A 15,803-nucleotide genomic window follows, 5' to 3' on the forward strand; every position below is an offset into this window, starting at 1 on the left:
ATAAAAAATAGTTGTGTCGTAGAGAAAATATGAGCTATTTATTTATGAACTTATGAAGAACAGTTAACGTTCAGTTAATATAACAAAATAAAAATTATCAAATACAATTACTTGGCAACAAGAGAATAATTTTTATTCCTAAGTTTTGTAAACATAATGTTGTTGCACTTTGACAATGACATTGACAGCTATTGTATAATCAAAACACGAGTCAATCATCATGGCCACAATCACTTTAGACTAAAATATCTAATTTGTAATGTTGGTGCATAATTATTGTACGTAATATTGGCAAATTCCAATCACGCGACTGAGTAGCAAAATTAAAAATATAATTTAATGTTAAGTAGTTTCGACTAAATTACGTTTTTAAGTGTCATAATGTCATTTCGTTTTTCCAGTTTTCGATAATGTTAGGCCAAAGTAAGGCAAGGGTTCTTTATGGAGTTCTACGTTCAATAAGCACGACCCCTAGTTTTGCAGCCAGTCATTACGATGTGTTGGGAGTTACACCGTCATCCACTCAAAGCGATATAAAGTCTGCATATTATAAATTATCGAAGCTTTACCATCCAGATACGTCCAAGGTCAAAAATTATTATTAATACATTAAAAAATTTAATGAAAGTATAGATTTCTTTAATCCAGCCTGTTCCTATTGTTGCTCATTTTTCTTATAAAATATTCATATTAAGTATTATGTAAAAGCAGAATCTCATGGAATTTTAGATCTGAAATTACACATAATTTAACTCAAACATTTATTGTCATCTGGTTTTGAAAGATAAACAATGGTAATGCATAGACTACGTTTAATAATGCTTAATTTCAGATTTAATAAACATGACCAAATTAATATACAGTAAAAATGTCCTAGTTATTTTCTTTTGGCATATCAATAACGTAATAATTAATAGCATTTTTATTTTAGGATGAAGAATCAGCTAAAAAATTTAGAGCAATCACTGAAGCATATAAAGTATTAGGAAATATAAAACTTAAAAAAATGTATGATAAAGGTATGAAAATAAAATTTACAATATTATACCTCACTTGATATATAAACTACTTTAAATTATGGGTTAAATTTCTTTACAGGTCTTCTTGTTGGTACGGAGAATACAACTCGTATGGATTATAGACCAGAACCTGAGCCTACAGATCCGACGCTTAAATTTTATAAGTCACGTCAAGCACGAAATGTTGTACCAAACATGGAAGGCAGGACGCCCATTTATGACTTTGATACTTGGTATGAAAATGGTTTACAGCAAAATTTCTGATTTATAACTTTTATAAGATAATTTAAACAGTATCTGTTCACAAGCCATTACTTATATTTCTATTTTGAGTTAAGTTAAATATTTGCTACAAGTTGCTAAAATACAAATCAACAGACTCAAACATTCATTTTTTCATGTGTTAAAATTTAACAATGTATATAATGTCATAGACATCTATCAGTGTACAAATGATATTCAAAATAATCTTTTTAATTATCCTTTACACTATTATTCTAAAACTAAAAGTTAAAAACAGTATATTAATTATTTATTAAAACAATTTCAGGTCTAAAAATCACTATGGAGATTTATTAAAGAAAAAACAGTATGAACAAAATTTCATAAGAGTCCAACAGCAAAAACAAATACATATTGAAAATGATATAAGTCAGGAAAGGATAATGTATGTAATGCTTTCGATTCTCATACTATTTATTGGCTTAATAGCTTATGGCCAAAGTGATTATGACTCGGATACTACTGAAAAACAAAAGAAAGCCGAAAAAGAATCAGCAACCAATGTATAGTTGGAAGAAGCTTCTAATAGGTAGATCAATTACAATAGAAATATATTTTATTGTTTCACATAATGCTATGTTATCATTAATTAATAATATCCTATATCTAAATATGTGAAACATATATTAATATGTATATATTGTACATACCTCATTACTGGATAATTGTAGATAAATTATTTTTGTTTAATAAATTACTAGAATATTAAAAGAGTTTTTATTTTTATGATAAAACTATTTACACACATGGGATATGCAACTCATAGTATAACAATGAAACACTCGTCTTCTTGATAAATTTATATGTACTTATATATTTAGATCAGAAAATAAAATATTGATTACATAATAAATATTTCAGACACATATTTATGCTTTAAGATGACATCTTTGAACTTACTTTTCTATATACTTTTCTTTTCTTTTTTTAATCAAACTACATCATTATATCCTACAATAAAACATGATCACATTTTATCTACAAGCACCAACATCAAGCGGATAGTTCAAAATGTATTAATTTAAATCAATTGACATTAAAAACTTTTTTTATTTAATAAGTATGATCCTTATTATAAAAGCAACATGTTTCAAATTTTATTTAATACTATAAATTCCATTATTTCTATTAATTAACATAAATATTTGATTATCTTCAAAGTTATCTTGTGTAACATTGTAATGTTACTTTGCTGCAACAGTTACACATACATAAATTATACTAAATGTGCCAATGGTTTTGTGACCTTTTCATAAATAATACATGACTGTTATGATGAACAGTTATTGTTCCGACAATAGGAAAAAACATTATATGACTTAACAAAGAGGTATGCATGTAATGTTTAACTTTTTTAATAAAAGGAATTACAAGAGAAAAATAATTATTCAAATGAGAACATTATTTTCTTACAACAGTGCATTCTACTATCCGACTGTAATATATTATATGGATGTAATTATTAAAATTTCTTGATTTAATATAGTAAGGTATGTCATTTTTATGAATAGGAGTGCAGATTAAAAATTCATTTATTTTTACAGCATTTAAAGGTGAATATATTCTATTTATTAATTTTACATATCTATATGTCATTAATTCATACAGATCAGATTATCTCACTTCTAATAAACTAAAAGAAAACAATAAGCAATTATATTTCTTTTGTGTTCTTATTATTGTGGAAAATAGAACTAAAATAACTTATAAAGTATTCTAATTTGGAACTTAAATTCTTAATTATGTTGTATACAATGGCCACTGCTACTATTGTTTAATTTTAAACATTTGTTGATAATGAGTATATCCATTTTATACATTTTTATGCAATATAATATACTTTTGACTAAATTAAATAACACAAATAATAATTTCCCTGTCCTTTAGTTTTAAGGTATATAAGCAATCACACAGCTTATGATGCAGTTTCTTGACTATTACTTTTTTATGATACTAAAATGTAAATAATTAACTAATAATTTAAAAATGGTTGCCATACATACCTGGCATTGGCATATTTAATGGCCCTACAGGATATGGAGTGTTTGGCATTATCTGTGGGTTTCCGTAACTGGGATATGGCAAAAATGGTTTAGATATTCCATTACCATAGGAACTTTGGCCACCAATCCTCAACAGTTCACTCATTTTTTCTGATTTAAATTTTCTTAAGTGCATAATTTTTCGATTTGGTTCAAAGTCTTCAAGGAATTTATCTACATCTATTTTTCCAGCAAGAAAATCTTGTGCGATATTTTCTGATTGTTCTTCTGCTTCTGATGAGGCTGTTTGTAATAGTGCTAATGTTGTGTCAGGTGATATCCCTGCCGATTTAGATTCTGAAAATATTTTACACAAATAATTATATAGGTTATATTAAGTTATACAATCTGTAATTGTGGAATCAGCCTTCTACTTATAAGTTGAGGAGGTCCTTGCTTAGGACACACACAGTATTGAAGCAAAATGTGACTTTTGTCTAGTTCCACGCTACTCATTGTTTACAATGTAATATTACTCACTGTATTCATTTAGTAGCTCCTGTATGCGACTGCATAATTGCTCGCCTAATTCAGATTTTTCTTGGACTTGGGATTTCAACTCTTCTAAATCTGGCTCCTTGCTTAAATTGAATTCAGCTAGTGATCTGTTACTTGCTATGATCATCTCTTTTTCTGTCTCCCAATCTTTTACCTTGATATAAAGAAAGAAATGGTCAATATTTAAGAATAAAGTTTTGTATCGCGGAACAAGTTCATAGTTTAATAAGAAATGAGTCACTCGTTACACAAAATTTCGCATATTTAGAGATGAATAGTTAGTATCGTATTTATGTACATACCTGTTTCACGTCTTTTAGCACAGTATCGAATTTTGTATCATCATTTAGCATTTCTTTCAACTCATCAGAGTTTAGATGAGCCAGCAGGCCGATAGTGGAAGGATAATCAGGTTGAATCATCTTCTCTTCTTAGCTTTTATTCTATATAATGTATTTGACACGATTTAATTAAACAAATAAAATCAGAAAAACACAACGTAGTTAAATAATGTGCTTTGTATTTAATAATGTAATAGATTATTTCCGGAACAAAATACAATTGTTTTCGTTTTATTAATGCCCATTCCCACTGCGGATAAATTTGACACTATTTTTTCGCATAGCACTATTAGCACTGCACGTTATGTTGCGTTTTAACGTTGATGCATAAGTGGAAAAATATTTACTATTTAACTGACTTCTCAGTTCAGACTTAACTAACAAAAGATAGAATAATTTTACAATAAAATATGGTACCATTTCATTTTTAGGTAAATTATTAAATTCTATATAGGTAATTTTTCATAAAATCGAATTGTACTAAAGAACTGCCGAAAATTTATAGAAGGTAGTATTAATTTCTTAATGTAAATTGTCATCATAAAATTAAAAATATTTTTAATAAATTTATTATATACCTATCTATTTTTTGTAGTGGTCAGAAAACCATATTATACTCGTGCTTCGTCCTCGAGATTAGTAATGTGTGAGTATTATTGAACAAAATGTAGTAACGCATAGGTGACACCACTTCATCACTATAGTTTAGAAAAAACAAATAGCCACTACTAAAATGGCAACACTAAAAACAAAAAAATAGACAAGGTATGTTCCTACCCCACCGAAGTCAGCCCACCTGCTATGAATTTACTCCACAGCCCCTCATTCGCATTTTAGTGCTCAACCACTTCACTTTCGCACAAATTAGGTAAAAATCATGCCGAAACGTGCAAGTGATAATAGCTTAGAATTTATAGCAAAGAAATTGCGACAGTTGGAAAAGGAAGTGAAACGCTCACGTCAAAAAAAACGTAATAATATTTCATTAAGTTCGTCATCGTCATCGTCGTGCCCATCTTCTTGTTCATCACGAGTACCCTCGCCAAACCCAGAATGTAGGTAAGTAATTTGACATATTTTGAACTATTTTTTAACGTAATCGGGGAAAGTACCATAATTGCCTGCGTAAACGCCAATTTTATAAAAATGCATCAGAGTAGTCTGCGGGACTAGCTCATCGCATTTGCATTGTAACGGCCGTTAGCGTTAAGCGAATAAATATGCATCAGAGTAGTCTGCGGGACTAGCTCGTCGCATTTTAATTGTAACGGCCGTAAGAACTAAGTTTGTAAATATGCACCAGAGTAGTCTGCACGACTAGCTCGTCGCATTTGTATCGTAATGGCTGTAAGAGCTAAGTTTGTTAATATGCATCAGAGTAGTCTGAGGGACTAACTCATCGCATTCAAATTATAATGGAGATAAACGCCAAACTTGTAATTATGCATCAGAGTAGTCTGAGGGACTATCTCGCCGCACTTGAATCGTATACAAGCAAAACCTCAAATTGCGTCAGTATTGTGTGGGAACATTTTGTTGCAAATGTGTACATACCCTCCAAAAAAAAAAAAAAAAACTAACAGTATTATATAATGTTTTTATGACATTACATTAAGCACATCGTCTTGTTTCAGGGCAGGAAACAATTGCAAATACTGTTCCAAGGGTCGAAACGATCGACGTAGAACCGTCTACGGCCCAAAATAACGAAATACCGCTCATTGAGATAAACGATAATTCACAAGATGATACACGGCCTTCATGTTCGCATGAAGAACCAAGCGACGATATTAACACCGAATTACTGGACATATTGGGAGCGGATCCGTCCGTAACAATTGAATACGGCCCAGATATTAACAAAGACGTAGCGTCCAGATTTGCTCACATTGCTACGTCTGGGTTAAGCAGAGAGGTTCGGAAAAATCTTCTTATGAAGAATTTAGTACCTCAAAACTGTAAAAATATAGCGGCACCACAGCTAAATGCTGAAATTAAGGCGGCCCTATCCGAACAGGTGGTGAAAAGGGATAGGGCCATCGAAGCAAGACAAAAGCAAATGGCTGCCGCCATTTCATCTTTAGGCATTATTATTTCTAATCAGCTGGGTCCTAAAGATAAAAATAACGAGTTGATAAAAGACCTTATGGATGTTGGTAGAATGTTCTGCGACATCCAACATACCGAATCTGAAGCAAGGCGGAACTTTGCACTTTATTCTGTTAAAAAAGAACTCAAGGACCAGTTGTCAATAACAAAAATTGACAAATACCTATTCGGGAACGACTTGGCCGAGACTCTAAAAACAGCAAAGGCTGTTTCAAAATCTATTTCGGATCTTAAGCAGGATGCACCGAAGAAACCGAAACCTGCGGCTTCTACCAAACATTTAAACTGGAAGGCGAGGACCTCGGCTCGCAGGCAACCGACGGGTCCGTCGCCGCGCTACCAGCCGCCTGCCACGCACAACGCGCAGCATCGCGCGCCCTTGTCGCAAAACTACGCGCAGCGATTCAAGCAGACCCGCCGCCCGTAGATCCGGTACGTTACGCTGGCAGACTTAAACATTTTTGTAAACAATGGTCCTTAATAACACGTGATCAGTCTATCTTATCATGGATAAATGGTTACCAAATAAAGTTTAACCAACCAGTCCATCAACCTTGTTTACCAAAGCCAAACACTTTCACAAAATCTGAAAGAACCCACTTGGTTGATACCTTACGTAACCTTTTATCTATTGGAGCAATATCCCAGTGTGAACCTTGCTCTGATCAGTTTCTATCACGTGTATTCTTGGTACCGAAACCGAATGGCAAAATGAGATTTATCCTAAATTTAAAAAAATTAAATAAATTTATTAATACGGAACACTTTAAATTGGAGGACATTCGTACTGTCCTAAAACTCATTTCCAATGAGTCTTATATCGCGACTTTGGACTTGAAAGATGCATACTTTCTCGTTAGTGTACATCCAGGGTCACGAAAGTATCTCCGTTTTATTATAGATGGTCAATTGTACGAATTTAACGTTCTGCCCTTCGGTATCTGTACGGCGCCGTTCATTTTTACAAAATTGATGAAACCTATCATAAGCTTGTTACGGTCATGTGGGTTTATATCATCTATATATCTAGATGATTTATTTTTAGCGGGTTATTCCTATCAAGAGTGCATACAAAACATTGATATCACTCAAATGTTATTACAGGCTTTAGGGTTTATTATCAACGAAGAAAAAAGTGTCAAAGTACCTTCGAAAGTCTGTAAATACCTAGGATTTGAAATAGACACCCATAAATGGCAGTTAAGCTTACCGTCAGACAAAAGAACTCGAATTAAATTTGAGTTAGAAAAAATAAAAACATTAAAACGCTGCAAAATAAGGCAATTCGCAAAGCTCATAGGGTTATTAATTTCTGCTTGCCCCGCCATCGAATACGGATGGTTATATACTAAGCAACTAGAACGCGTTAAGTTCTAAATTTACGAGGCAATGAGGATTACAATAAATACATGCTAATACCACCATCATTGTTGCCCGATATAAACTGGTGGCTTGATGTTATCAATGATTCTGTACATAGAATTAGGAACGATAACTATGTCTTGGAGATATTCTCTGACGCCTCAACTTCTCTGGGTGGGGTGCGGCATGTGATGGGCAAAAAGCCAGTGGTCGTTGGTCAAAAAGTGAATTACAATTGCATATTAACGAACTAGAACTTCTAGCTGCCTATTTCGCTCTAAAAATATTTGCAAAAAATTATTTTAACTGTCAAATTTTATTGCGTATTGACAATACCACTGCCGTTAGTTATATAAATCGCATGGGTGGTGTCCAATATCCCCACCTGAATAGGGTCACAAAAGATATATGGCAGTGGTGTGAAACTCGCAAAATATTTATTGTAGCGTCATATATAAGATCATCAGATAATGTAGTTGCTGATAAGGAATCTAGAAGAACGCACCCTGATATTGAATGGGAGTTATCTGCCTCAGGTTTTCAAAAAGTTGTAGATCATTTTCAAGTCCCCGAAATTGATTTATTTGCCAGTCGAATTAATAAGAAATGCAATATTTATGCCTCTTGGCACAGAGACCCTGAAGCCTATGCATTTGACGCTTTCACGTTAGACTGGTCCAAATACCTTTTTTATGCTTTTCCACCAGTAGCAGTTATCCTTAAAACACTAAGAAAAATAATATCAGATAAAGCTAAAGGAATTGTCGTGGTGCCTGATTGGCCTACCCAACCCTGGTACCCTCTATTTACGCGACTTCTCTCTTCAGATGTAATAAAGCTAAGAGCTAATGATGTCATAATTCCAAATTCTAGCCAGAACATTCAAGCACACACTACCCTGGCGGTCGGAATGTTATCCGGACGGCGCTGCAACAGCGATGCATCCCAGAATCCGCATTAGACATCGTACTGGCTTCCTTGTCGGAAAACACTGTAAAGCAGTATGATGTCTGCCTTAAACGATGGTATAATTTTTGTTCTAATAATTCAATTAACATGTATGCGCCATCAATCCCGATGGTCATAGAATTCCTTACAAAAATATTTAACGATGGCGGTCAATATGGGACAATTAATAGCCATAGAGCTGCGCTTTCCTTAATTGTTGGTAATATATCCGATGATGATAGACTTGCGAGATTTTGTAAAGGCGTGTACAAGCTAAGACCACCGCTACCACGGTATAGCGCTACATGGGATGCAAGCTTGGTTATAAACCATTTAGCTACCCTGTTTCCTAATGAAAGCTTAACACTTGACCAACTTTCAAAAAAATGTATTACCCTGCTTGCTCTTGTTACTGCTCACAGGGTGCAAACGTTATCCAAAATTAAAACCGATCAAATCATTATTAGGATCACGGAACTAATTAAATCATCCAAAGTAGGTGCAAAGCATCCGATCCTTTATTTACCTTTCTTTGGCGAACGCCCAGAGATATGTCCTGCAAAGACCCTTATGGCATATGTAAATAAAACTAAAGACCTGCGTCAATCTTCACAACTTTTTATTAGAGTTCATAAGCCCCATACAGGCGTTTCAACTCAAACCCTTAGTCGCTGGATTAAGTCTGCTTTAAAAGCTAGTGGAATTGACGTCTCTGTATTTTCTTCCCACAGCACTAGGCATGCTTCGACATCCATTGCCCATAAACTAGGAGTCAATCTAGATGTTATTAGGCAAACTGCCGGATGGAGCGGCAATTCCACTACCTTTGCTCGTTTTTATAACAGACCTGTTATTCATAATGAAGATAACATGGCACTAGCGCGAACAGTATGTTCTCTTTGATTAAGTATGCTATGTAAATTAATCAAAAATTACAAAGTTGTATTTTCTTGTGATTATTTTAATTTTATGTATTATTTTTTCTTTATGATAAATAAAGATTGGTGATCTATACCATTATCTTTATTATTTACGATATTCCCTCCACTCACTCTCAACATCTACATTTTGTTCAATAATACTCACACATTACTAATCTCGAGGACGAAGCACGAGTATAATTAATGATTAAACGAACTTACCTGTAAGTGAAGTTCTATCATAATTATACGAAGTGCTTCGTCCGAAGAGATTAGTAACACCCACCCTCCCTAAGTGGCCCGCAATGATTGATGGAGGAAATATCCAATAATCTTTAAACTATTTGAGGGGCTGTGGAGTAAATTCATAGCAGGTGGGCTGACTTCGGTGGGGTAGGAACATACCTTGTCTATTTTTTTGTTTTTAGTGTTGCCATTTTAGTAGTGGCTATTTGTTTTTTCTAAACTATAGTGATGAAGTGGTGTCACCTATGCGTTACTATATTTTGTTCAATAATACTCACACATTACTAATCTCTTCGGACGAAGCACTTCGTATAATTATGATAGAACTTCACTTACAGGTAAGTTCGTTTAATCATTAATTATTTGCCAAATGAAATATATTATAGAATACAGATACCACAGATTAAACATAATATTAGACATTACAACTGTCATTTAAACAAAATCAAATCATATGTGTATCAAATTATCTACAAGTCACAACATACATATTTAGAAACAAATTCATTTTAATAATTATATATTTAAGAATAAAACAGATGAATAAAAAGTATTTACTAAAATATTTGATAAAAAGTACTTTATGTCCTAGTCAGAAATGTTATTTAATGAGTCAACACAAAATTTAGAATACATCTATAATATTTACTTGAACTTTGTAGCTGAAACATTAATTTATGTAAGAAATTTTATACTGTACATTAGTTTCTGGCTGCTTGGCTACTTGTTAGTGTGTTGTGTTGTGTATCGTCGTTACGCCAGGAAACTACCAACTCGGACTCGTGGAGCCCTCGGAGCCAAGAGAGTGCTGTTAGTAGTCGCTCACCCAGACGATGAGTGCATGTTCTTTGGTCCCACAATATTTAGATTGTGCGAACAAGGTGCTGAAGTGTATTTACTTTGTTTGTCCAATGGTAATTAAACAGTGACCATGTCTATATATTTTTTTATCTAATTTAAGATTGATACAATTAATGGTATATTGTTATAGGTAATTATGAAGGAAAAGGTGGGGAAAGAAAGAAGGAGTTATGGGAAGCTTGTCATGTTCTCGGGGTTCCAGACAGTAATATATGCCTCATCACAGACACAAGGCTACAAGACAGCCCTAAGGCCCAGTGGGCAGTTCCAGTCATAGCAAAGCTTATACAGCATCAGGTGGAAGCTTTAGACATTGATACTCTAGTCACATTTGATAGAGGAGGTGTTTCCTCTCATCCAAATCACTCAGCAGTATTTTATGCAGTTGCATATATGTTTGTTGAAAAAAATATGCCACAAAGTAAGTATTTTAAAATGTATTATTTTATCATTAATTAACAAATATGAATTCATTTTGATATTTATTTCCATAATTATATAAGTTCAAAGTGTATTTTTATTTATTTTTTTTGTTTTTTTGATGGAAAATAATTTTAGCTTTCTCTTTGATTAGGTATAATATTTTTAAAGGCTTAATCTGAGATATTCACACATTACATACATTAAATAAAATATACAAAATAGTTACATTTCTTTTAGTCACTTCTCTAACTTTCTAATGTCTATACTGCAGTGTAATATTTACTATTTACCTCATGTGAGGTCTTATTTAAATTTAATTTGACATTATCACTTGAATATTGCGTTCTCACTTCTCAATTCTTTATGAAATTATAAAATATTTAATTGAATGTGTTAATGTTGCTTTTTCTGTTTCAGAGTGCACAGTATATACCTTAGATTCTGTAAATATATTAAGAAAGTATTTGGGTTTCTTGGATTTGCCACTTAGTTTTGTACTGTCTTCCAAAAGGTAATTATCAATATTGTATTTTACTCTAACACCAGTTTACAATTCACTCATCAAAACATGTATAAAAAATTTTAAAGGAGTTTTTAAGTGTCAATATTCATATGAACTTCATATATTTTTGTTTATATAGATAAATCTGCTGGTGCAATTCTGATATTAACTATACTATAGAATTTGTATATTTACGAAAATACATTAGAAACTTCTAAAGTTATCAGTGTATCTTTACTATATTGTCCATGTATTATATTCCCACTATACTATTGTAAAGAGTTTAAACATATTTTTTTGTGTAAATTACTGGCACAGTACCATCAACATATACTGGACATTACATACTAACATATGGTTATATAATTATAGCAGTTTATGTTACAATTAATATTTATATAAAGTTCGGGCGGTTCGAATCCGACAAAGACGACAGTGGCAAACAGGGCAAAGACGACAGTGGTGGAAGGTATAGGACAGTGTTTTTCAAACAATGGATCGTGACCCCCGAGGGTATCGTATACATTTTAATGTTAGAAAGTAAATAAATAGAAGGGGTTTCGTATTCAAGAAGTTGAAAAAGCATTAGTTTAGGAAATCCAGAATTAAGTGAATCCCCTTGAATCTTAATGCTCCGCCGTGCGTCAGTCTAGACGTCGGAACGACATGGCAGGTTTTATCTTTTAATTTCTCCGTTTCATAGATAAATACAGTGCAACCTTAACATATCTCAATACAACAACTTCAACAAATTCTTTGTAATCCCCTTGAATTTTCCGTAAGATTAAATGTAAAATAACATAATATTTTTCAGGTACTTCTTGAGGTGGACGGAAAGTCGTCGTGTGACACGAGCTATGAAGAAACACAAAAGCCAAATGGTGTGGTTTAGATATTTATACATAATGTTTTCTAGGTACATGATAATAAACACGCTTAGGAAAATCAATCTCGCCGATATTGAACTCGAACTAGAGGTTGACGATTAATGTTTTGTGCAATATGCCTGTTATTCGTACATGCTAGAAAAATGATTCCTGTATGTAATGAGGTATTAGAGCTTTAGTCGGTGTTCTTGTGTTGACAATTCCAAAAGCATCTGTCATAATTCATCAAGACTTCGTTGTGACATGTGACATTATATCACTGTTTCGTTTTATATATTTATAATTTTATGTTATTTTCTAGTCTACACATATCGAAATTTATGTTATGCTGCGTAATATATATTCTGCCAATTTTATTACAAACTATTATATTACCAAAATCGTTTTATGTCATAATGTGTAAATATTTTAATTTTGCCGCTCTATGTACATTTATATAATAATAATAATTTGATTATTACAAAACCGAGTGGTCTAGTTGTCTGACTGTTCGATATTCGTCGTTACCAGCAAGACTGAACGTGAAACTCTGACATGAGGTAATCATACAGTATGTTGTATATACCTTTTATTGTTTATTGATATTTTTTAACGAATTTAAATTGATTTCAATTGACAATGCAACTTTATTCAGCTGGCAGATTAATCAAGCAGTTTCAGTAAGTACAATAATTGTCGCTATTTTGAAAATATGACCTTTTGAGCAAATCGTAAGGAAATTTTTCGCGCCGTGTCATCTTTTGACATATAATTTAAACATATGGTATTTGTTATTGTTCTGTTATTTGTTTTTGTTTTGTTTTTTTTTCTCTTAATGGGGAATATCCCCAAAACACACTTATTTTTTATCACATAGCAAGATGATAGGTTTTTTTTCTAACCTTCAATTTGACTCAGTAGCATTGCATTGTAAAAAGAAAAGTTGTATAAAAATGTGTAATATTTCCTCCCTATCACTATCAACGTATAGTGCATCGTAATTCGTAAATATTATGTAAAATTTTATATAAAAAGACGTTTTTGAATGTCATCCTTTTGAATCAATGTTCAAATTAGGTTAAGAAAAAATTATATAAATTCCGATAATTGACAATCATTTTAAATATTCTATTGTAATTTATTTCAATTTTCATAGACTGATAGTTCCTGTGTGTTTATGTGACTTATTTATTTATTATAAAGCGCTTTTTTCATACGTCCTTAGAAAACGCGCTCGTTTTTATTAGGTACTGTTAATAATGATTAGTGAATGTTAAATTTATATATGTATCTGTGTTCTATCGATAGCTATAGATAGTTAGACTATCGATAGCTGACCTCGAAAACTATTCAGGATATCGATTATAATCGATGGTATCGTTTTGATCAATACGATCGATAGCTTTCCGTAAGCAATACTCTCGATACTATGCATTGCTACCTCTGTAAGTATTGCTTACTATTGGTAACAATGTTACTATTGATAGTATCGATAGTTTTGCAATACTAGTAGATATTCGAGTCACAGAAGCGGGGTCAGACTTAGTGAAGGTTGTCCTTTCAGGTGCCTGGGATGACTGCCTCAAAAAAGTTTTACAAATTTTACTAATTAATGGTTTTAAAGTTACTGAAAAAGAATATAATTTATAGCTTATTAATTTAAATTTAAATATTATAATTATTAGAATCTTCACGCCTCTGTTGCTATGTAGTCCCAGGCCCTTTAAATCAGACTCTGCACAGAAGGAGAAAAGACGAATACAGTTTTGACATTGAAATCTTGCGATTTTGACGATATCTAAAATAATCTACGGTAATTTATTATTGATTCGTAAAGAATGATATTTTGAGTGTCGGCGATGTTACTAAAGAAACTTTGGAAGTATAATTTAAGTGGTTATTAGTATGTGGATCATAAATACAACACTTTATAATTACCGCTCTCTTTTTTATATCGTCAGTTGATGGCACTACACAAATGTATGGTTTTTAAATGTTGTTCCTCTATTTCATCATCGAAAGTCGCATTTAGCTCCAGCAGTGACGGATTTACCAATAGGCTAAGTAGATTGGAGCCTAGGAAGGCAGATTTAGAGGGGCTGCAAATTTAGCCCAAATTTGTTATTATTTTACAGAAATAAATAAAACAACTTATAATTAAATGTGTACACATTACGTCCGTAATCCGTATACTCGTCACTACATAGCGGGTTGGAAAAATAATTTAGTAACTGACAGAAATATCACCTAGTTTATAATCACACTAATAACCTGAAAAAAACCGATATAATGAGGATGATAGAACACAAATCATTAATATTGCAAAAAAAGTAGAGGAGGCAAAAATTTTATGGCCGACTAGCCTACTAGCGGCAGATTTGTAAATCCGCTACTGCAACCAAGAACTGTTTCTAAAGAGCATAATATAAGCAGCATTAACAGGTCGCATAGCAATTGTAAGTCTATGGTTTGTTAACTTCTGCGATTTGAATGCTTCACAGTACCTGTACTTGCAACATAAAAACATTTATATTAAATTAAAACTATGTATGTGATTGGTTAATTATAAAAAACATTTACTTTAGTTGTTGTTATTTGTACTTGTAAGGTTATTTTATCAATTATTAAATATATTGAAAAAGCCTGCTTAATATTTGGTCGGAGTATGTGACATTCCAGCATGCCATTGCTCCGCCTGCTACGATCATTAGCATCATATCAATGTCGTTAACATAGCTTACATTCTAGAAATCCTGTGGCATTATTTATGGTAACACTGCGACATATGAAAAATATATGTATATTGAATACGGCCGCAAAGTTAAGTAAAATAAAAGTTTTGACGTTTTTTTATGTTATTTGTTATGTTATACATATTATAAAACAGTTCTGATTTCCTAAATCTGAAACAAAATGATTATCATGTCCATATTTATTGTATAATCTTTTAAATATTATGTAATGTTCACCATCTTTATCACGGCCGCTGTAAATTCCGTTAAAAGATATACATATTTAAAGATAAAGACGGTAAATTTTGAGCAACATCAAGCAGTACAAACAAAAACCATAAATGGTTTTAATTTGCGTTCTGGAATCTAAAGAACAATAAGATCTTTACAAAATCACAATGTACTTATCAGAAAAGTAATGATATATTCATGAACCCGTTTTCCATAAACATTCTGGGTATTTGTGAAGTGTAATTTATTCTCTCGTTAAAATACAAGAACTTTGTGAAATGACTTATCAGCACGTCGCAACTAATTTGTTCGCATAACTTAAATATATTATAATAAACAATGATATTCTAATAAACAGATGTTATACCCATACTAAACAACAGAAAAAAGTGTGCCGCGCCGGGGACCGTTTATTTTACAT

General features: G+C 32.3%; 4 protein-coding genes across 5 annotated transcripts; 3 read left to right on the top strand and 1 right to left on the bottom strand.

The window, feature by feature from the left end:
- Nucleotides 1–9: 9 nt before the first annotated feature.
- Nucleotides 10–2,012, top strand: LOC124532843 (dnaJ homolog subfamily C member 30, mitochondrial-like). The gene is made up of 5 exons (XM_047107945.1): nt 10–278; nt 402–587; nt 932–1,019; nt 1,099–1,252; nt 1,570–2,012. Exons 2-5 carry the CDS (start codon nt 411–413, stop codon nt 1,808–1,810), a joined length of 660 nt encoding a protein of 219 aa, XP_046963901.1. The 5' UTR covers nt 10–278; nt 402–410; the 3' UTR covers nt 1,811–2,012.
- Nucleotides 2,013–2,141: 129 nt separating this feature from the next.
- Nucleotides 2,142–4,514, bottom strand: LOC124532844 (vacuolar protein sorting-associated protein 37B). Its single transcript, XM_047107946.1, has 3 exons — nt 4,144–4,514; nt 3,824–3,995; nt 2,142–3,640 (listed from the first exon to the last, which is right to left on the bottom strand). Exons 1-3 carry the CDS (start codon nt 4,261–4,263, stop codon nt 3,282–3,284), a joined length of 651 nt encoding a protein of 216 aa, XP_046963902.1. The 5' UTR covers nt 4,264–4,514; the 3' UTR covers nt 2,142–3,281.
- Nucleotides 4,515–4,796: 282 nt separating this feature from the next.
- On the top strand, nt 4,797–9,058 carry LOC124533144. Of its 2 annotated transcripts, XM_047108309.1 has the most exons (4): nt 4,797–5,237; nt 5,817–5,975; nt 6,363–6,723; nt 8,527–9,058. In XM_047108309.1, exons 1-3 carry the CDS (start codon nt 5,060–5,062, stop codon nt 6,716–6,718), a joined length of 693 nt encoding a protein of 230 aa, XP_046964265.1. In that variant the 5' UTR covers nt 4,797–5,059; the 3' UTR covers nt 6,719–6,723; nt 8,527–9,058. The 2 variants fall into 2 exon arrangements, with proteins under 2 accessions (XP_046964265.1, XP_046964264.1); XM_047108308.1 differs by having other exon boundaries at nt 5,817–6,723.
- Nucleotides 9,059–10,214: 1,156 nt separating this feature from the next.
- Nucleotides 10,215–15,202, top strand: LOC124533167 (N-acetylglucosaminyl-phosphatidylinositol de-N-acetylase). The gene is made up of 4 exons (XM_047108335.1): nt 10,215–10,681; nt 10,759–11,049; nt 11,469–11,562; nt 12,368–15,202. Exons 1-4 carry the CDS (start codon nt 10,366–10,368, stop codon nt 12,540–12,542), a joined length of 876 nt encoding a protein of 291 aa, XP_046964291.1. The 5' UTR covers nt 10,215–10,365; the 3' UTR covers nt 12,543–15,202.
- Nucleotides 15,203–15,803: the final 601 nt, after the last annotated feature.

This window comes from Vanessa cardui, chromosome 10 (assembly GCF_905220365.1).
Source record: "Vanessa cardui chromosome 10, ilVanCard2.1, whole genome shotgun sequence".
NCBI lineage: Eukaryota > Metazoa > Arthropoda > Insecta > Lepidoptera > Nymphalidae > Vanessa > Vanessa cardui.